General features: G+C 40.7%; 1 protein-coding gene across 1 annotated transcript in view; it reads left to right on the forward strand.

Annotated features, from left to right (window-relative positions):
• brinp2 (bone morphogenetic protein/retinoic acid inducible neural-specific 2) overlaps nt 1-22,074 on the forward strand; it is a 220,415-nt gene that overhangs the window by 80,261 nt on the left and 118,080 nt on the right. Inside the window, exons 3-4 of the mRNA XM_079819006.1 lie at nt 9,112-9,302; nt 14,247-14,428. Of these exons, the coding sequence (XP_079675132.1) occupies nt 9,112-9,302; nt 14,247-14,428 (373 nt within the window). The remainder of the gene's footprint in view (nt 1-9,111; nt 9,303-14,246; nt 14,429-22,074) is intronic.

Genomic DNA, 22,074 nt, shown 5'->3' on the forward strand with positions numbered 1-22,074 from the left:
ACATTGATGCAAAAATACAGCCGTTATAAGCTTTTCAATGAAAAACAGTGGTCTGTCCTCGATGCTTGAGGTTTAGACCTTTAGAATGATATATAGTTTGTCAAGATTAATGATGTTTTTTTACGTTAAATCTATTAACAAACATTACACTCGTGCTAAAAATAGCGCTTCAACCCGTGCACGCGCTCATGAAGCTTATCAGGTGTTAATGGGTTTTGAATGAAATGACTAATGGGCAATATTATATTCATAAATGAACAGATTAATAAATTATTTGAAGTTCATCATATCAAGTGCACTTACAAATGTTAACAAATCGAACCTGTTCATGTTCCATCATTTATTCCAAATGCAAAATTGTGCAGTATGGGGATAACTGAGATTTTAATTTAAAATGTCTCACTTTCAGCACTATTCATTTGTGTGTAAAACGTGACGAGTGCACCTTTAAAAGATTTGGACCATGGGAAACTACTACAATATTTATGACTATAGAAGAACCATGACGCACTGGCCTTCCCATGTGGAACCTCGGGATGATGTATTACCTCCCATTCGTGCTATTATCTGTAGACCATCACAGCATTGGTGACGACAGCCACGGCCAGCTGGGAGCCGCTCCGTTGGGATTTAGTAACCTGGGAGCCGCTGGTTTCCAAAGGCAACGAGTATCTGCCCAAGAAATCGAACACAAAGGACATATGTAAGCCATATGAAAGTGAGATGAAATGAGATGTTTTCATTGGAAACACAAGAGATGAATCATGCAGGTGACACTGCTCCACAAAGTAGAATTAATAAGCCAAATGGATGGCAGCCTCGGGGATACTTGCATGGAATTATAATGGGGAAATGGCGATACAGCGGCTTGAAAAGAATCGCTTTTGTGTTCTGTTGACTTGATGCAATTTACCACTTCAATCACTCACCAAAGAATATTTCAGAAGCATTTGATAAACATTGCCTGAGCTTCCATTGCCTGAGAGTCAAATTTCACTCTCTATATTGATGTTTGCCAGTGCAAAGTTTTTGCATTGTGTAGTTCTGTTTTTTTGCTGATTTTGTCATTTCTTATTTGCTTAACTTTGGCAACTAATCCTTCTTTAAAAATCTATAGTTAAAGCTGCTTTCCCAAATACAATGCAGCCGCTGGTGGGAGGGATCCCTAAGCTTATTTTCTAGATAATGCCCTCAAAAAAAAAAAAAGCAGCATGTGCCAATGTTTTAGTTCACTAAACAGAAGCCTTTGAAGTTTTGCATTAAATAGAGTGTTTAAAGAGAAAATAAAAAGGAGAGCAAAGACAGAATGAGACGTTTAGACAGATTGTGACATTTTAAGCTTTTGGCTGAATAGGTGAACAAACTGTTTAGAGTGATTCAAGAGCCATCTGTTGAAAACCTGGTTTTTCAGAACACATAATTGGGACCAGCTTTGGACATACTTGTGTTTACTTCTCTCATTTACCACAGTGAACCTACTGTGCTTTAACACTACTCGAAAATAGACTCAAAGTCAATGAGCTATAATTATTATTATCTTTAAAATGGTGCAGAACACTGAAAAAGTTCATACGTGCTGTTGTTTGCTTAAGGTATTATTTTTACCTGACCTAACCCTTAAAATGATTTTCACTGCGTTCAAGTCATGTCGTAAAGATCGTATTTACGAGTTGAACGCACATGAACCAAGCGGCAACCTCCCGCAGTTTCTCTTGAAGCCGATACAGAAGTGACTTAAACTGCAGTTCATCGAGTGGCCACTAGAGGCTCCAGAAGGAGCAGAATCTCATTGAGCTCATGTTAAAATGCCCAACTTTACAGCAGAAGAACACATGTTTACAGTCTGGGACAAACTGTGCTTTTGAAAATTCATTAAAAGAAGGTACACCGCCATCTTGCTCCGACCAAAGAGACTTGAACGCACATGATGTCGTAAACACGATTAGTCGAGTGAATATAACTGGTTGTGATAGGTCATGTTCCATGAAGATATTTTGTACATTTCCTACCGTAAATATATAAAAAATGTATTATTGGTAGTGAAATGCATTGCTAAGGACTTCATTTGGACAACTTTAAAGGAGATTTTCTCAATATTTAGATTTTTCTCAGATTCCAGATTTTCAAATATTGTCCTATCATAAACCATACATCAATGGGAAGCTTATTAATTCAGCTTTCAGGTGATGTATAAATCTCAATCTCAAAAAATATGATTGGTTTTGTGGTCCAGGGTCACATTTTAGGTTCCCTGACAAACATTTTTAACAGCGCAAGGGAAAAAACAAAGACTGCAAAGCTGTGTAAATCTGCAAAGCAATTTTGCAGGACATGGACAGGAGTGAAAAATGTGACATTTTTAAAAAGGGTTCAGTAAATGTCTCAGTGTCTGCTGGAGAGAAGGGAGGCAATATATCATACTTACAGTACTTTAGTTGACAAGGAGTTCCTGTTTTATTTCAGATAGACAAAAGTCCAAGATGCACTGGGCACACATATTTCTCAGAGGCTCTGAGAGCCTGATAGTCTGTCACTCCAGTCTAATTCATGTCAGTTCTGATCTGATTTCATACTGAGGTAAAGTGTGAAGGTCATTAGAGTGAACATGGTGTTCGTGGAGTGTCCACTGCAGATAAAGTAGTGCACTCTTCTTAAATGGATACACTCCATGGCTTTACTGCAAAAAAAAAAAAAAAAAAAACAACTTTTGAAAAGCTTTCAAAGTGTAATTCATCAAATCCTGTCACTGTTTACTCACCCATGCTGTTCTAAATAGTATGACTTTCTTTCTTTATGGAGCATAAAAGACGAATCTTTAGGGGAATATATGGCAACTCTTTTCATATAATGAAAATTAATGAGCACTGGAATCTTCAATATTTCAAAGACACCAGAAAATTATCATAAAAGTGATCCATATGGCTCTATGAGTCTTCTTCAGTCATTCGATAGCTTTGTGTAAGATTGAAAGTTAAGTCATTATTCACTGAACATCTTGACATTCACTCTAGCTAGAGCTGCACGATTAATCATTAAAAGATTGCGATCTCGATTCAAACACCCATGTGATCTTATTCCAAAATGACCACGATTCTGCTGTCTTTTCACATCGAAAGCGTCAGCGCAGCGTGAACGTGTATTACCGCCGCCCATATTAAAGGGTTCACACAAAAATGTAATTTCTGTCATCATTTACTCACCCTCAAGTTGTTCCAAACCTGTATGAATTTCTTTCTTCTGTTGAACATGAAGGAAGATATTTGGAAGAATGTTTGTAAGCGGATCTCGTCCTCCACTGACTACCATAGTGGGGAAAAAATACTATGGTAGTCAATCGGGGAATAAGAGGAAATAAAAGTTGATAGTTTGGGTATAAACACGATATTGATCAAAATAAAATTAAATCATCTTTTATAAAAGTATTTTGACACTTGTATGTATTGTATTGCTTATTGTTACGCCAGGAGGTGGCGACACGCGTGTAAAAAAAGTGTTTGTCATTGAATCATATCATTCATTTAAAAGATTTATTCACAAACACTGATTCATCCAATAACGAAACAAGTCGTGATGAATGAGACATTGACTCCATTCAAATTATATATATTTTTGTTACAACCCAGCAAGCAATTTTGCATTTAAAGACGTCTATTAGCCATCCAAACACAAAGCAAAATTTGGGCTGTCAGTGAAAATGTTTTAGACTTCCAGCCTGATCTCATGAAAATGCATATCTATAGCACAAATTGTATTTATCGTGCGATTTATACGGCAAAATTAATTTTCTCGTGCATATGATTGGCACTTTATAATGTGTTATATGCACATATTCCACACCACTAAACCTACCCAATGAGGTGACAATGTGTATCATATGCACGTAAAAACTAATTTTGCATATAAATCGCACGATAAATACAATTTGTGCAATATATACAGTACGCATTTCATGAGAATGTGAGAGAATGGCTCACCATAGAATACAGTAGAATAGTCATCTAGAACACGAACTTGTCAAAGAAATGAATCCAAATATCTTGTAATCATCGTTAACTTTGCTTAAATCTCAAATTTAAGGATATTTTGGCTAGAAGTGGGTTACTCATAGTCAGACTGTATATTGGGTCTGTAGATAGTCTGTAAAATAACAGTCATTGCTTGCTGGGAAGCAATGCCCATTTTGTCAGAACCTTTAATTTTGCATGTTATTTTTTTTTAGTTGTCTGATGGTTTTTTTCTTTCTTCAGAATCGTGGGAGAAACGCAATCCAAAAAAAAAATTCCAATTGCGTACAGAGTCATTTGAACTATGCCCGTTGTTCACGCCTCTTGTGTTCTGATTGGTTGAAGGACTATCCAATTGCGTACAGAGTCATTTGAACTATGCCGTTGATCACACCTCTTGTGTTCTGATTGGTTGAAGGACTATCCAATTGCGTACAGAGTCATTTGAACTATGCCGTTGATCACACCTCTTGTGTTCTGATTGGTTGAAGGACTATCCAATTGCGTACAGAGTCATTTGAACTATGCCAGTTGATCACACCTCTTGTGTTCTGATTGGTTGAAGGACTATCCAATTGCGTACAGAGTCATTTGAACTATGCCCGTTGTTCACGGCTCTTGTGTTCTGATTGGTTGAAGGACTATCCAATTGCATACAGAGTCATTTGAACTATGCCGTTGATCACGCCTCTTGTGGTCTGATTGGTTGAAGGACTATCCAATTGCATACAGAGTCATTTGAACTATGCCCGTTGTTCACGGCTCTTGTGTTCTGATTGGTTGAAGGACTATCCAATTGCATACAGAGTCATTTGAACTATGCCCGTTGATCACACCTCTTGTGGTCTGATTGGTTGAAGGACTATCCAATTGCATACAGAGTCATTTGAACTATGCCCGTTGATCACGCCTCTTGTGGTCTGATTGGTTGAAGGACTATCCAATTGCGAACAGAGTCATTTGAACTATGCCAGTTGATCACACCTCTTGTGGTCTGATTGGTTGAAGGACTATCCAATTGCATACAGAGTCATTTGAACTATGCCCGTTGATCACACCTCTTGTGGTCTGATTGGTTGAAGGACTATCCAATTGCATACAGAGTCATTTGAACTATGCCCGTTGATCACGCCTCTTGTGGTCTGATTGGTTGAAGGACTATCCAATTGCGAACAGAGTCATTTGAACTATGCCAGTTGATCACGCCTCTTGTGTTCTGATTCGTTGAAGGACTATCCAATTGCGTACAGAGTCATTTAAACAATGCCCGTTGATCACATCTCTTGTGTTCTGATTGGTTGAAGGTCTGTCCAATTGCGTACAGAGTCATTTGAACTATGCCAGTTGATCACGCCTCTTGTGTTCTGATTGGTTGAAGGACTATCCAATTGCGTACAGAGTCATTTGAACTATGCCCGTTGATCACGCCTCTTGTGTTCTGATTGGTTGAAGGACTATCCAATTGCGTACAGAGTCATTTGAACTATGCCCGTTGATCACACCTCTTGTGTTCTGATTCGTTGAAGGACTATCCAATTGCGTACAGAGTCATTTGAACTATGCCCGTTGATCACGCCTCTTGTGGTCTGATTGGTTAAAGGACTATCCAATTGCGTACAGAGTAATTTGAACTATGCCGTTGAAATTTACAGAGCAGACTCCCCAGACCAATGTTCAATCTTAAAAGATTGAGCTCGGTTTGGTGATAGCCAGACAAGAATATACTGGCATGCACATAAGAAAAAGTCTGTTTGAACACATTGGTTCTTTGAAATCTTCTTAATCAATTAATGCAACTAATGACATTCATGCTTGTTGTTTTACTAAAATGTATAATGTCCTACAAATCCATCCAAATCTGCCACCAATTAAATTTGTTAGGTTTTCTCATCAGTTTAGAGTGATCATTCCTTTTCCCACTCCCTCCTTTAAACCACCTTTAAAACAAACCGTCATCACACAGCAATTTAAATAACCTTTTATATGTTATCATGATATTTGTAAGTATATCTAAATAAGGCCTTCCTTGATATTTCATCAGCTGGAGTTACAGGAATTAGTATTATTAGAGGACCTAAAGGCACCAAACTAGAAAAAGCTAATTAAAGCACTGTAATTTAGTGCTGTTGAGTAATCAAGACTTTCAGTGTAAAATCAGAGCCTCTGCTACTTGACTTAGAAACCAAAAACATCTGTGCACAGCTCAATACTTTATCCCATTAAGCAATGCTCAATTTACTACGAAAAGATTTTAAGCCTCTAAAACAGCAACTTGACAAGTATTAAATATTTTGTTCTAATGGTTTTAAGGTTCTCTTGGAGGAAATGTTTAACCGTCTCAAATTAGAGAAGAAGTGTTGTGAGGCAACTATTATTGTGCTGAGCACAAACACGGCTGCAGAATGCACCGCCAGCACAGGTTCACAGGGGAAATGAAAGAGACTCTAATTGCTATTCAGACTTCCCCTCCTTCATTCACCAATCTCTGCATAGCTCTAACCACCATCGAGGAATTCTAAAGTAGTAACAATGACTTTGCTATTCAGTCTATCGCTGAGCAGAGGACGGAGCATTCATTATATGCGTCCGATAAAGGCGTGTGTCTGTTTTAATGAGTGAAAACTTTGAGAGGTGAAGACCTATTTTCATAAAGCGCACCTGCCGCCCTCTGCTTGATTGGCAGGCTCATACAAACGGGCCAGAAGACCCAGTTTTAATCCACCAGAGCGAGGTGTTGCAGATCAGCAGTTCTCTCTTTCAGTGTGTGTGTGTGTGTGTGTGAGTGTGTGTGTGTGTGTGCTGTACAGATGGAAGTTAAAGTCGACATTAAACAGAAACTGCAATAGTCTCTTCCTCCCTATTGTGATGTTTATCTGAGTGAACATTCTTATTGTGAATAACACTGATGATCACCTGTTAGTGGGCGGGATATATTAGGCAGCAAGTGAACATTTTGTCCTCAGAGTTGATGTGTTAGAAGCAGGACAAATGGGCAAGCGTAAGGATTTTAAGCGAGTTTGACAAGGGCCAGATTGTGATTGGGTCAGAGCATCTCCAAAACTGCAGCTCTTGTGGGGTGTTCCCGGTCTGAAGTGGTCAGTCTCTATCAAAAGTGCTCCAAGGAAGGACCAGTGGAGAACCGACCACAGGGTCATGAAGGACCAGTGGAGAACCGGCCACAGGATCATGGAGGACCAGTGGAGAACCGGCCACAGGGTCATGAAGGACCAGTGGAGAACCGGCCACAGGGTCATGAAGGACCAGTGGAGAACCGGCCACAGGGTCATGAAGGACCAGTGGAGAACCGGCCACAGGGTCATGAAGGACCAGTGGAGAACCGGCCACAGGGTCATGGAGGACCAGTGGAGAACCGGCCACAGGGTCATGGAGGACCAGTGGAGAACCGGCCACAGGGTCATGAAGGACCAGTGGAGAACCGGCCACAGGGTCATGGAGGACCAGTGGAGAACCGGCCACAGGGTCATGGAGGACCAGTGGAGAACCGGCCACAGGGTCATGAAGGACCAGTGGAGAACCGGCCACAGGGTCATGGAGGACCAGTGGAGAACCGGCCACAGGGTCATGGAGGACCAGTGGAGAACCGGCCACAGGGTCATGAAGGACCAGTGGAGAACCGGCCACAGGGTCATGGAGGACCAGTGGAGAACCGGCCACAGGGTCATGAAGGACCAGTGGAGAACCGGCCACAGGGTCATGAAGGACCAGTGGAGAACCGGCCACAGGGTCATGGAGGACCAGTGGAGAACCGGCCACAGGGTCATGAAGGACCAGTGGAGAACCGGCCACAGGGTCATGAAGGACCAGTGGAGAACCGGCCACAGGGTCATGGAGGACCAGTGGAGAACCGGCCACAGGGTCATGGGCGGCCGAGGCTCATTGATGCCCGTGTGGTCCGATCAAACAGACGAGCTACTGGAGCTCAAACTGCTCAAGAAGTTAATGCTGGTTCTGATAGAAAGGTGTCAGAATACACAGAGCATCTCAGTTTGTTGTGTATGGGGCGGCACAGCCGCTGACCAGTGCCCATGCTGACCCCTGACCCCGCCCAAAGCACCAACAGTGGCACGTGAGCATCAGAACTGGACCACGGAGCAATGGAAGAAGGCGGCCTGGTCTGAGGAATCACGTGTTCTTTTACATCACGTGGATGGCCAGGTGCGTGGGGAACACCAGGTGCACTATGGCAAGAACAAACAAGTCCATTTGGCAGCAAAAACACAATATTAGGTCATAATGTTATGCCAGATCGGTGTATATCCAAGTGAAATGGCTTCTCAAACAAGAACAAATGTATAGTGAGACTTTGTTTATTGATTGGATCATGGTTTGCAATTGCGGAAAACAGAGAAGAGAAGTCTTTGCAAGAGGGACGGGACGTTATTTGATTAAAGTTTTATATATCCATTGTGAAGCTTAAGGCAGAAACCAGCGGAAAAAATACCACTTATAATTGTCTGACAGATACGATAGAAACAAAGTTAAATTACAGCAAGCCTATGAAATGATGCCCAGGTGCTGTGGCCCCCTAGTAAGGGAGTATTAAAAAGCTGTCCCACTCCCCAGCACAGTTCCAGGTGCTATCAGCTGGTGCTAAAGGCCTTTAATTAAGACCATCTATCATCATTAGCTTATGGTCGGACAGCCCCTGCTTTCGTTAATTAACTCTTAGAGATTTTCACGAACCGTATTAAGCCCAAAAGACCGTTCCTTTGGGTAGCATCTTCACGGAAGTGCAAGCTTTGTTCTATGTACATAACCCTAGAAAAACTGGGACTGGGATTGTTGTTGGTTATATAAAAGGCACATATGGAAGATGTACGTGCAGACATGATGCCAGAGTTACAAAAGCTGTCATGTGCTCCATTGTGTTTATGGACCGGAATCATGTTTGCCCCGCATTACGATGAGGCGCATCAATATTCAGCACCATGCAATATTTATGCATGCTTTATTTTCTGCTCATATCAGCATTTTCTCTTGCGCACACGCATAGGCACGGTTTCCTGTTTTACTAATGACCGATGAAAATATGGGTTGGAAAATTCAGTGCATTAAAGCGCTTAACTGTGTTTGTTTTATCTTGCAGGGAGTTTAGTCACTGGAAAGTCAACAGCTTGGTGACAGAGAAGAGAGACTTCTTCAAAGCCCCGCTGCCTTTGGCGCCCGAGTTTCTACGCAACCTCAGGCTTCTGGGGAGAAGGCCGAGCCTTCAGCAGATCCATGAAAATCTGATCAAGAAATATGGCACTCATTTCCTGGTATCAGCCACATTGGGAGGTAAGCCAATATTACACAAGAGATATGCTTCTGAAGTTATTTTAACAAGGGATTTTGGTAATAAATTCTAAACAACTTACAGTCAAACCAAAGTTTATTCAGACACCTTCAACATTTCCCCACATTATCACAGTTTATTCGCTATTGTAACATAGTCCACTGGAGGCAAGTTGCAGAACCCAAGTGCAGTTTATTTAAATAATAACTAACATAAATCCAATCCAAACAAATACTTGATCAGGACAGATGAGCAGGAAGGTATAGCAGCATTTACAAGAACGTACTGAGGTGTATTAAAAGTCATGATAAAATATTAACCCTCCTATTATCTTTGGGGTCAATTCGACCCCATTCAATGTTTAAAGCTACACTGTGTGATATTTTCCCCCATCTAGTGGTGAAAAGGTATATGACCATCCAGTGAATATTAGTTTCTGTTCCTCTCAATTCCGATTTCGTTTTAACTCCTACGGTGGCCGATTTAGTCCAAGATTAACATGGCTTCCAGTTCGACCTCGTCCACATTCGACACGGTGCCATCGAGTGTTAAAACGCCAAAGGCGAAGCTTGAATTTACGGGAATGTCCCTCTTTGGCTAATGTACTTTCAAGATGGAGGAGCAACATGGCGACCCGCATTCGAACCCTCACCCGTATGTATTTTCAATGGCATATTATAAACTTACGAGAATACTTTATTACTTGAAAGAAGTAAATATACATTAATGAGCACATATATTTTTGAAAGAACTAAGTGTTTTTAGATAAGAATAAACTAAAAAGGTTACACAGTGTAGCTTTATCGTCTGTAAAAACAGGATTGACATCATTTTTTTTGCTTTAGATTGAATGACTTTTCCTAATTTAATGGGGACAACTGTAAACATAAAATGAACATGATGATATTTTTCCAATGTCCTGTACACATTTTGTAGCATCTGTGTTATTTGGGGTCAATTTGACCCCAGGCTCTTTTAGCTGTACAAAACATAAGAAATATAAACATTTTACACCCATTTGTTTAGGTTGTTTTATTGAGGTCACTATAACATGCTATCATTTTATATATTCAATGTAACATTCAAACAACTTCCCTCTGATTTAGGGCTCTAATCTAATCTAAACTAACCAGACCATACCTGTAGTATTGCGAGAACCACTAGTATTTCACGTTATTATGGTCTTGCCCCACCATGTGAATGACAGGGTAGCCATAGTGCTGCTAATGTCATCAAAATGGTTCCAGGGCCCACCAGATATGCTGTCAGACATAAATGACCTGAGACGTAAACCTTTGTAAAAAAAAAAATAATATTCTGGAGGTTTAAATTGCTGGGGTCAAATTGACCCCAGAGGGTAACAAATGTTACTAGGTTTGAGGGTAACAGGAGGGTTAAGGGCCAGGGCAAATCAGCGCAATTCCAAAAAAGCGCCAATAGAAAGTTCAGGATGGGATCTACTGACGACGCAAAAAAGGAAAGAACACAGACGCAGCCGGATCATTTGCATAATGACTAGGGTTGCAAAATTCAAGGCTGGAAACTTTCTGTGGGGATTAACGGGAATTAGCTAGCCTGGACGCCAGCCGAATTTAGTCCCGCCCACAACATTCGAGGTCGGGAAGTTCGGTCTGGACTTGATCAGTTGTGGAGCAACTATGCTGGAACCAGAGCTGTTCAGACCAATCAAATTGTCAGGATGGGCTTTATACGATGATGGACAGATGATCGACAGTACACTCTAAAAAATGCTGGGTTAAAACAACCCAATTGCTGGGTTAGTCCATTTTCAACCTAACTTGGGTTATTTTTAACACAGCATTTTTTTGAGTGTAAACATCATCACGTCACCAAAGAGCGATTGGGTTGAATTCGTTCTAATCCTAAACGGAGAACTTGTCCGTATATGCGTTCACCTTTACTATTTTTCTCAGAAATGATGAGAAAGTACTCCGTGGTAAGTACTCCGTGTATCCTTACATCCTTACATTCTTCTTCCAACACCGGCAAAGATCGTTGACACTCATCTTCTTCTTCTACTTCTTCCAGCGTGTGTGCAGTTGAGTTCTGTTTGACAACTATGCGTCGCTCCGTTGCTCTGATTGGTTGTAGGTTTAGCCAATTGAGTGCAGAGGCATTTTCTTTCCTGGTTCGGTTGAAACACCCCATAATCACAGCCCAATGGAGCCGGAGCAGACTCATATTCTGACTAGAATCTGAGGATGACAACGTCAGGCTAGGAATTAACGGAAATTCATAGGAATAACCTGTGAATTTTCAAAAATACCTATAATAGGAAACTTAAATGTAGTTATAAAAATGTTGCAGCATAATCTTGGTTTTGCCAGATTTAATGGACTTTCAGTTGAATTTCTACCCTGCACGTTCCTCATCCACATACACACAACACACTCTTTACTGCAGGGATATTGAGGACACACACCTGCATGCACTGTGTGTTCCTCCATAACATGCACATTTTATCAAAAATACAGGAAAAACAGTAATATTGTGAAATATTATTACAATTTAAAATAGTTGTTTTCTATTTTAATAGACTTTATAATGTAATTCTTTTCTGTAATGTAAAGCTGAATGTTCACCATCATAACTCCAGTCTTCAGGGTCACATGATCCTTCAGAGATCATTATGATATGATGATTTTTCATAATTCTTTGATTAATAAAAAGTTTTAAAAAAGAACAGAATTTATTTACAACAGAAATCTTTTTTAACAATATACCGTTCAAAAGTTTGGGGTAAGTATTTTATTTGATTTTTTTAAAGAAATGAATACTTTTTTTCAGCAAGGATGTGTAAAACTGATAAAGTGAAAGTGTAAAGTGTAAAGTGTTTAAAGTGTAAAGATTTATATTGTTAGAAAAGATTTCGATTTTGAATAAATGCTGTTCTTTTTAACTGTTTATTCTTCAATGACTCCTGAAAAAAGTATCATAGCTTCCAAAAAAATATTAAGCAGCACAACTGTCTCCAACATTAATAATTGAGTATAAAATCAGCATATTAGAATGATATCTGAAGGATCATGTGACACTGAAATAAATAACAATTGCTGCAATTAAAAAATATATTTATTTTATTCTACTATATTAGAAGTAATTAATTGGAAAACACATCAATATGCAGAAAATAAATGAATAAATAAATACATGTCCGCTTATGACCAAACCAAATGTTTATATTTATGATTGTATATGATACAGTTTATATACATTTCCCAAAATTTCCAATTTATTCCTATAAATTCCTGTTAAATTTCCAAATTGGAATATTTCCAAAATTCCCCAGATTAAGTTTCCGTGAAAATTCCCCTTTGCAATCCTAATAATGACCAACGCAATCTAACAATAGCAGCGCAAATTAGCATCTGGTTTGAGACGTGCGTTTTTTAAAGGGAAACTCCAAATGCATAAAGTCAGCCGCAAAATGAACGATAATTTTTCACTGCACATCTTTATTGAATCCTGCTAGTAGTGTTTAATCGCAAAAAGAGGGTTTGTATTGTCAGATGTTAACCCTCTTGAGTCGGCGGTTGCGCCGGCGCGATCGGCTCTCTTTTTTTCTAATCAGTGCCAAAGAGACTCAAATAACTCAAATAGACTCAAAGTCGTTTTTTATCATTCAGGCAAGTGTTATACCTCATTATAATCTGTTAAGTTTCTATTTTTTTTGTGTACAGTCACAATAAAAAAATATTGTTGTGCTTTTTGCAAAATAAAGAAATCAAACATGATGCGTGATCTGCAGCCTCTCTGTCAAAGACGTTCATTCAGATAGTCTTCAGAAAATGAGCTCTAGCTTAGTGAATACTTGTCTCACAAACATGAGACATATGTCTAAAGAAACGCTGAAATGTCTGGTTTTAAACACTGTAAACCAAATCAAAAACAAATATTCTGTGTTTATCTAATATGGTTGAAAAGCGATAGATGTCAGTCTTTCGCGAGCCACTTCATTATCCGCTAATGCGACCACGCCCACGGATCGCGCGCTCTATTGAGATTCAAATACTGGCGATCCAGAGTCGACGCTCACACATCAACTCATACAAACACATCAAGTGAAGCGCTGTAACGCTACTTCAGCTACATCGTTTTGAGACGCGTTGAGCTTTGATTCTATCAATCTGGCCCTAAGAAATCAGTGCATAATAGGCTTCAAGAAAAGTTTCCGGCATTTAAAAAATATATATATATATTTACTATTCGCACAGTTTCTTACATCCTTGGCATGAGTTTAGCTATAATCAGACATTAACTTTCTCTTCTCCCTCTGGCACCCAAATAATAAGTAGGGCAGTAAGTCCCAGTGGTGGGTTCAAACCTTTCAATGCGTCTCTTGCAAAATGTTGCACGTTACCGACACTAATTATGATGTTACTTATTGGTGTATGTACGCAGTGAAGCTGCAGAACTTCAGCGACAGGGGAGACAAATGAAGTGGTAAAGCTAGAGTGAGCGCTGGTAATTAACGGCTCAAAGCAAAGGAAATGGGGGGACGGTGCGATTGCGTGCATACTAATCAGACTGAAACTAATAACGCCACTCAAGCTCAACACATACAGGTACAGGAGATGCTCCTCAGCCCAGACAAGATTATTTATATGATTTTCAGGCTAAGCCACAGATCAAAAATAGCTTTTATGTGTAAAAAAAAAAATCGAAAATTGATCTTCAGAAGAATCCAACCTCCCTTTGGGATAAACCCCCTTTCGCGTGGGCCCTTTTCCTTCCTTCAAAACCGAACTCGTTCTCTGTCTTCTGTGATTCATATTTAACGAAGCCTTGAAAAACTCATCCACAGTTCATGTTAAGCGACTGTACGGAAGACATATGCTAGCACAGTCAGGCTCGGAGCACAACACACTGGTGCTTTGGGAAGGGAAGACTTTTTATATTTGGTTTCTGCATGCATCTTTCTTTAGGGGAGGAATCACTCACGATCTTCTTGGACAAACAGAAGCTGAGCAAAAAGTCAGAGGGCAGCGGAAACAGCTCTGTGGTCTCCCTAGAAGTCCTGCACCAGTTGGCGGCGTCATACTTCACAGACAGAGAAAGCACCCTGCGAAGACTACACCACCTGCAGATCGCTACATCTGCCATCAAGGTAACAGACCTTTCTGCTTCTTCCCTTTTAATCCAACCCACACTCTAAAAAAAAAAAGGTTCTATATTGCACCAAAAATGGTTCTTGTCTCGTAATCATAGGGGAACCTTTTTTAGTGCTATATAGCACCAATTTTGGTGCTTCAGTGGTTCTTCAGCGGTTCTTCAGAGGTTCTTCAGCGGTTCTTCAGAGGTTCTTCAGCGGTTCTTCAGAGGTTCTTCACCGGTTCTTTGACTAAGGTGCTATATAGCACCTCTGAAGAACCGCTGAAGAACCACTGAAGCACCAAAATTGGTGCTATATAGCACTAAAAAAGGTTCCCCTATGATTACGAGCCTTTTTTTTTAGAGTGCAGACTCATTGGAAAAACGTGCTGGTGGCGTCACTCCTGCTAAATTATATTATAAAAGCATGTGCAATTTTCTCAGAAACAGATGAACGCGAATCTGGCTGTTGTAACATTTGCATCAAGTAAAAAATTAAACATTTATTGACAGGGCTGGGTATTAACACAAATTTCACAATTGGATTCCATTTCAATTCACAAGCTTGCAGTTAGATTAAAGGGTTAGTTCACCCAAAAATGAAAATTCTGTCATTAATTCCTCACCCTCATGTGGTTGGACACCCGTCAGACCTCCGTTCATCTTCAGACACAAATGAAGATATTTTAGTGTAAATCTGATGCTGAGAAAGGCTTCAGATAGGCCTCCATTGGCATTCAGTACATTTACACTCACAAGACCCATAAAAGGCACTTAAAACGTTGTTACAAAGTCCATCTCACCACAGTGGCTCTACAATAATTTTATGAAGCGACGACAATAGTTTTTGTGCGCAAAAAAAATTTAAATAACGACTTTATTCAACCTCTTCTTGTCTTCCGTGTGTGTCTCCACGACGCATGTGCGAGAATATGACGTAGCGGCGGCGAAGCATCCTCACTCCTCAGGAAGCATCCTCACTCCTCGATCCTCGCGATGCAATTCGAGAATTGAGATGTCCTACAAGATGGCTGAGCTCGGTTGGTTTCCGGGTCATAGGATGGAGGATGGAGGACGGAGGAGCGAGGAAACGAGGAGGGATATTGAGAAGCACCCCAGGACTCTTATCAAACATGTGAAGTTTGGGGCAGATCGGACATTGTATGCGGCGAAACATCAAACTTTGTGAGGTCGCCACTGACACGCCCTTCGGGGAAAACTCAAGATCTTCACAATTTAACTCTAGGGCTTTAAGATTAGACTGACCAAATATGATGTTGAACTGAATAAATCTCTAGGCAGAGTTGATTAAAGTACAGCGTTTGGAAATGGCTAAATTTGCAACAATTTTGCAAAAAAAATTCGAAATATATCACTTCCTGTTGGTTTTCAGATTTAGCTCCCGGGACTTTTTTGTAGGTGTTGTGCTGTTTCATGTGTGTACCGAATTTCATACCTGTACGTGAAACGTAGTGGGAGGGGTACTTTGTTGAAATTTTACAGATGGCGCTATTGACGTACATTTTTGCCACTTCTGACGCGTGTGCAAAGTTTTGTGAGTTTTCGAGCATGTTTAGGCCCTCAAAAAAGCACTTCATTTTGAAAAAACGGAGCAATTCCAATAGGGGTCCTCACACCCGATCTCACAGCAATTCGTACATATTTTACGAGGTGGCTAATTCGTACAAATTTGTACGACCTCACTCGTGTGAAGACGTACAGATTGGTAGTGAGATAGCGTTGGGTCCTTTTTTGCTAAATCGTACGTATTTGACGTTGGTCAATTCGTATGATTTCGTACAAATGACCTAACCCATCACTGCAATTTAGGCAATCAGATGACGACTTCGAAACTCCTGAAGTGTTTCCAGAAATGTGTACCCAATAGGCCCCTGATAATTAGGGCCCGAGCACCGATGGAGGGAGAACCTAACTCTATCTCACGTCCAATTCGTACGTATTTGTACGAAGTGGCTAATTTGTACAAATTCGTACGACCTCACTCGTGTGAAGACGTACAGATTGGTAGTGAGATAGCGTTGGGTCCTCACACCATCAGTGCTCGGGCCCTAATTATCAGGGGCCTATTGGGGATGTGTTGCATTCTTTAACGGTCCGGCTACAAAGAAAAAAACAAAAAACTCTGGATTTCCAAAAGTATGTGAAGTTCGCGGCTCCATTGTTGCAGTAAACTTGCACAACGCCTTTGAATGAATAATGTATAGATGCACGCCGGTCTGTTTTCGCAGGGACATGGACTTTACATTTTGTCGCCCCTAAACATGACGCAGAACAGAACAAACTGTGATTGGTTTCGTTACATGTCAGTCAAATGTCCTCTTGGGCAGTCCTTGACCAATGAAAGCTGAGAACTCCTGCCGTCAGTCTGAAGCTCTGGCTATGCGAGACTAATGTCGGTTTAACGATATTTCACATTGATCTATAAATCTTTGAATGCAAAACTTTTTCAGTTTTGCATGCTGATTATTGTTTATTAGTGTCATTCGCATGGGGGTTTGAGATGTATGTTTGTTGCCATGGTAACTCTTTAGCAATTAAGGTTCTTACATTTGCAGCGATGAAATTTCCATGATGTGTCAAGTGGCCCTTGGTCTAACTCCCAGCTGCTGAGTGGGTGTAGAAATGCTGGTGACTGCAACATCACGATTCCTTCAGAGGAAGCTCTGCATGACATTATGCCACTGAACTGAGACAAATATCATTGACTTTTTAATCAAGATATGCACCTGCTTGCATGTAATTATAGTTTTATATAAGAAATGTTTCTGTTTTGGTTGGAGATGCTTTCTCACAACTCTCTCAAAGCATGTTTCTCACTTGCTAAAAGATCATAATACGCTTTTACACCTTTTTTTAAATACTCAAGACTGCTTTAGAGGGTAAGCAGGAAAAATGATGACAGAATGAACTTTTGTTAATAAGTTTTTGCTTAGTATTCGACTTACTAATTACATAAACATATTTTCACCCCAATCGATCCAAAGCACACTTGCCAACGTCGCAAAAGCTGATCATGCAATATTCCTGATACTGTGATCGTGTTTTGTTAGGCACACTAATGCTGTCAGAATGAAGAAGTGTTGTAGTCAAGACCACCTAATCCGAGACCAAGTCGAGACCAAGATTCATGTGTGTTGAGACCAAGACTAATGTGTGCTAAGACCAAGACAAGACCAAGACTAATGTGTGTTAAGACCAAGACAAGACCAAGACTAATGTGTGCTAAGACCAAGACAAGACCAAGACTAAAGTGTGTTAAGACCAAGACAAAGGCAGGGCGAGACCAAGACTAATGTGTGTTGAGACCAAGACAAAGGCAGGGCGAGACCAAGTCAAAACCAAGACTAATGTGTGTTAAGGCCATGAAAAGGCGAGACCAAGACTAATGTGTGTTAAGACCAAGACAAAGGCAGGGCGAGACCAAGACTAATGTGTGTTAAGACCAAGCCAAGACCAACAATAATGTGTGTTAAGACCAAGACAAAGGCAGGGCAAGACCAAGACTAATGTGTGTTAAGACCAAGACAAAGGCAGGGCGAGACCAAGACTATTGTGTGTTAAGACCAAGCTAAGACCAAGACTAATGTGTGTTAAGACCAAGACAAGGCGAGACCAAGACCAATGTGTGTTAAGACCAAGACAAGACCAAGACTAAAGTGTGTTAAGACCAAGACAAAGGCAGGGCGAGACCAAGACTAATGTGTGTTGAGACCAAGACAAGACAAGACCAAGACTAATGTGTGTTGAGACCAAGACAAGACCAAGACTAATGTGTGTTGAGACCAAGACAAGACAAGACCAAGACTAATGTGTGTTGAGACCAAGACAAAGGCAGGGCGAGACCAAGTCAAAACCAAGACTAATGTGTGTTAAGGCCATGAAAAGGCGAGACCAAGACTAATGTGTGTTAAGACCAAGACAAAGGCAGGGCGAGACCAAGACTAATCTGTGTTAAGACCAAGCCAAGACCAAGACCAATGTGTGTTAAGACCAAGACAAGACAAGACCAAGACTAATGTGTGTTATGCCTGGTTCAGACTACACGATTTTTTTTGTCTGTTACGATAGTCACTGTGTCAGATTACGCGATTTTGACTCCTAAAATCTTGTCGTGTCCTGGACAAGAAACATGTCAGACTACACGTTGCTTCGCGACCAATCATCGCTTGTTGTCTTTAACGACGCGCGTGATGTCATCGAGAAGGGGAAACTAGCGACTGACTTCCGGAAACAAACAAGAGCGTAAACAATGTCTGAAGCGGCGTGTTTTGTACCGGCTGTCTTGTGTTTAGAAAAGCGCAAAAAAAGAAAGAAAACACGACCATGGACACGTTCCTGGCTTGCTCGAAGAGGGCAGTATGGGCTGTCAATCCTCCAAGGAGAACTTGAGGTAAAATATTGTTCTTTTTATATTAAATATTTTGTTATTAGCCAGTAGTGAAAGCCCTCTCTCTCTCACACACACACACACACACACACACCCTCACTCACACAGTAACTCTCTCTCTCTCTCTCTCTCTCTCTCACACACACACACACACACACACACCCTCAATCACACAGTAACTCACTCGCTCTCTCACACACACCCTCACTCACGAGCACACAAAACACACTCACTCACTCACTCACTAACAAAATCTCGATCTCTCTGTCACACACACAATTTTCTCTATAGCGAAGAAGAATATAATTAATGATTTGCTAGCTTAAAAGTTACAGCTAATTCCAGTAATGTTACTCACCGGGTTGCTGAAGGGCTTCCGCTATCGTACGGCAGCTTTTTTTTTGTAATCTGTCGTGGTTGTCCCTCGATGAAACATCGTACAGGCAAGAGTACTGTTGCCACATCTCCACAAACCTTTCCTCCATTTCATAACTCCACCTAGCCGCACCATCATCTCTCTTGCGTTTCACAATGTTTGAAAGCTGTGTACGAAAAGCGTCTGTGCTCCGATTGGTCAGCGTCACCCATGTGACGGAACCCGTCGTGGGGACCTCAAAAAAAATTCAACATGCTAGTCTTTCTGCTGTGACGTCGTGAACTATCGCAGACGTGGATTTGGTTGTCATAAACTATGACACACTATACGAGATGATACGATCAATTCTTGCGTCCCGACGTCCATTGTCGTTTACGAATCCCTACGACACCATACGTCAAACGGATCGTGCCAAATTCGGGCTAAAATCGTGTAGTCTGAACCAGGCATTAAGACAAAGACAAGACCAAGACTAATGTGTGTTGAGACCAAGACAAGATCAAGACTAATGTGTGTTAAGATCAAGACAAGACAAAGACTAATGTGTGCTAAGACCAAGACAAAGGCAGGGCGAGACCAAGTCAAGACCAAGACCAGACCAGCAAAGATCCACATTAGAGAAATTAATTATTTTTAATCAATAAATATAATTAGATTAAGACAAAATATAGAGCTGTTACTAGTCAAATGAAATCATTAACAATGACATTCCTCTTTGCACTGCAGAGGTGGTACAGAAGATGCATAAATACATAAATAATGTTGAGAGAATAATGTTTATTTTCTTAAATGTTTGCAGTCATGCACAAATTTGTAAAAACAGCTCTCTTGCTCTTGTGATATTGCTTAATTATATCAGTTTATAATAGAGAAATCCAGATCTCAGTAATTTTTTCGCAACAATATCTAGTTTTATGAGCATTTGTATTGATTTTGGTGAATCCCTGAAGTCTGAGACCGAAACAAGACCAAGATCTTTGAAATATGGTCTTGAAGGATTAGTTCACTTCAAAATTAACTTTACTCACCCCCGTCTCATCCAAGATGTTCATGTCTTTATTTCTTCAGTTTTTTGAGGATCATTCCAGGATTTTTCTGCTCATAATGGACTTCGATGGGAACCAACAGTTGAAGGTCCAAATCACTGCAGTTTCAGAGGAAGAGCTTCAGAGGCTCTGACCAATCACAGACGAGGAATAGAGTCTGATCTAGTGAAACGATTGGTCATTTTCAAGAAAAAAACAACGAATGCGCGACAGTGTTGTTCTACTTCATGGGGTATGATGTCATCACGTCGGAAAGGTCACGTGACTTAGGTGAAAGAACCGACCCAGTGCCAAAAAACTCATGTTCTCCTCCAACTTCAAAATCGTCCGACATCGTTGTTTCACCTTTATTTGTGTAAAGAGCGTTTGATTTAGTCTTTGCACGTTCGTTGTAACTCTGGGTCGGCACTTCCACCTGCGTCATGTGACCTTTCCGACGTGATGACATCATACACCGTAAAGAAGAACAACACCAAAGTCAAGCATTTGAGGTTAAAAGTATATAAATGTGTATTTGTGTTGTAAATGGTTTGTCTAGATCAGACTCTATTCCTCGTCTGTGATTGGTCAGAGCCTCTGAAGCTCTTCCTCTGAAACTGCAGTGATTTGGACCTTCAGCCGTTGGTTCCCATTGAAGTCCATTATGAGCAGAAAAATCCTGGAATGTTTTCCTCAAAAAACGACTGAAGAGAGAAAGACATGAACATCTTGGATGAGACGGGGGTGAGGAAATCATCAAAGTGAACTAATCCTTTAAAACCGGTCTCAAGTACTACAACACTAAAATGAAGTATGCCATTTCAAACACTGTCAAAACCAAACTTTCCACACAACGACTTTCAGCATAAAAAATAAAAGAGCGTGAAATGAAAGCGAGATGAAATAGGAACGGGAACGATGACTCCGTGGGAAGATAATGACTTTCTCTTTGGGCTTCTTTTCATTAGCCTGAGCTTTCCCCACAAAACATCGGCGGAGAAGTTCAATTTAACACGTACGATTTCATTTCAATATGAGCACGGCCCTACACGCTCATCTGCATGCATTTGCTCGAGATGTGAAGGGATCGCAAAATGCATCACGTTATTCAAATCGGCATAGATGTACCATTTTGTAAACATATTATAAAATATTCCGCCTGAGCGTGAGAGAAGTGTCCACGGCAACAGTAAAGGGCACTTTGTGACAGACGGACCTCATCAAATCATATCTGTGAAATTGTTTTGCTGTGGATTGTTTTTCGAGAGCCTTTGGGAAGCAGTCCGTCCTGCAGGTGTTTGTGTCTGGGGAGAGCTAATGAGACGTTGCGGGGCTATAGGGCCCACCTTTGACTGCTTTCTTCCTGCACCCCGTGTGCAAATCAGTCTGATGAATTGGGCACCGCAGCAGAAGTGGGTTATAGCGGACTCATCAATAATGCCATAAAGGATGATCAATTACACCCTCCGCTCAGAAACAAAGTGCAAAAGCACACCAGGAAGCGGCTTCTGGGGGACATCACTATGCCTTGGTGTAATCAGATACCACTTAAGACCAAAAATAGCCTGAGATCCAAAGGCAGGCTTAGCGATGGAGCAAACCGTCCTGAGATTAGCGGCTCAACACGATTCTGTTGGCTTATGATGGATAGATGCACTTTTATGATGAATAGATGCACTTTTATGATGGATAGATGCACTTTTATGATGAATAGATGCACTTTTATGATGGATAGATGCACTTTTATGATGAATAGATGCACTTTTATGATGGATAGATGCTCTTTTATGATGGATAGATGCACTTTTATGATGGATGGATGCACTTTTATGATGATAAATGCACTTTTATGA

This window comes from Gobio gobio, assembly GCF_949357685.1.
Source record: "Gobio gobio genome assembly, chromosome: 6".
Taxonomy (NCBI): domain Eukaryota; kingdom Metazoa; phylum Chordata; class Actinopteri; order Cypriniformes; family Gobionidae; genus Gobio; species Gobio gobio.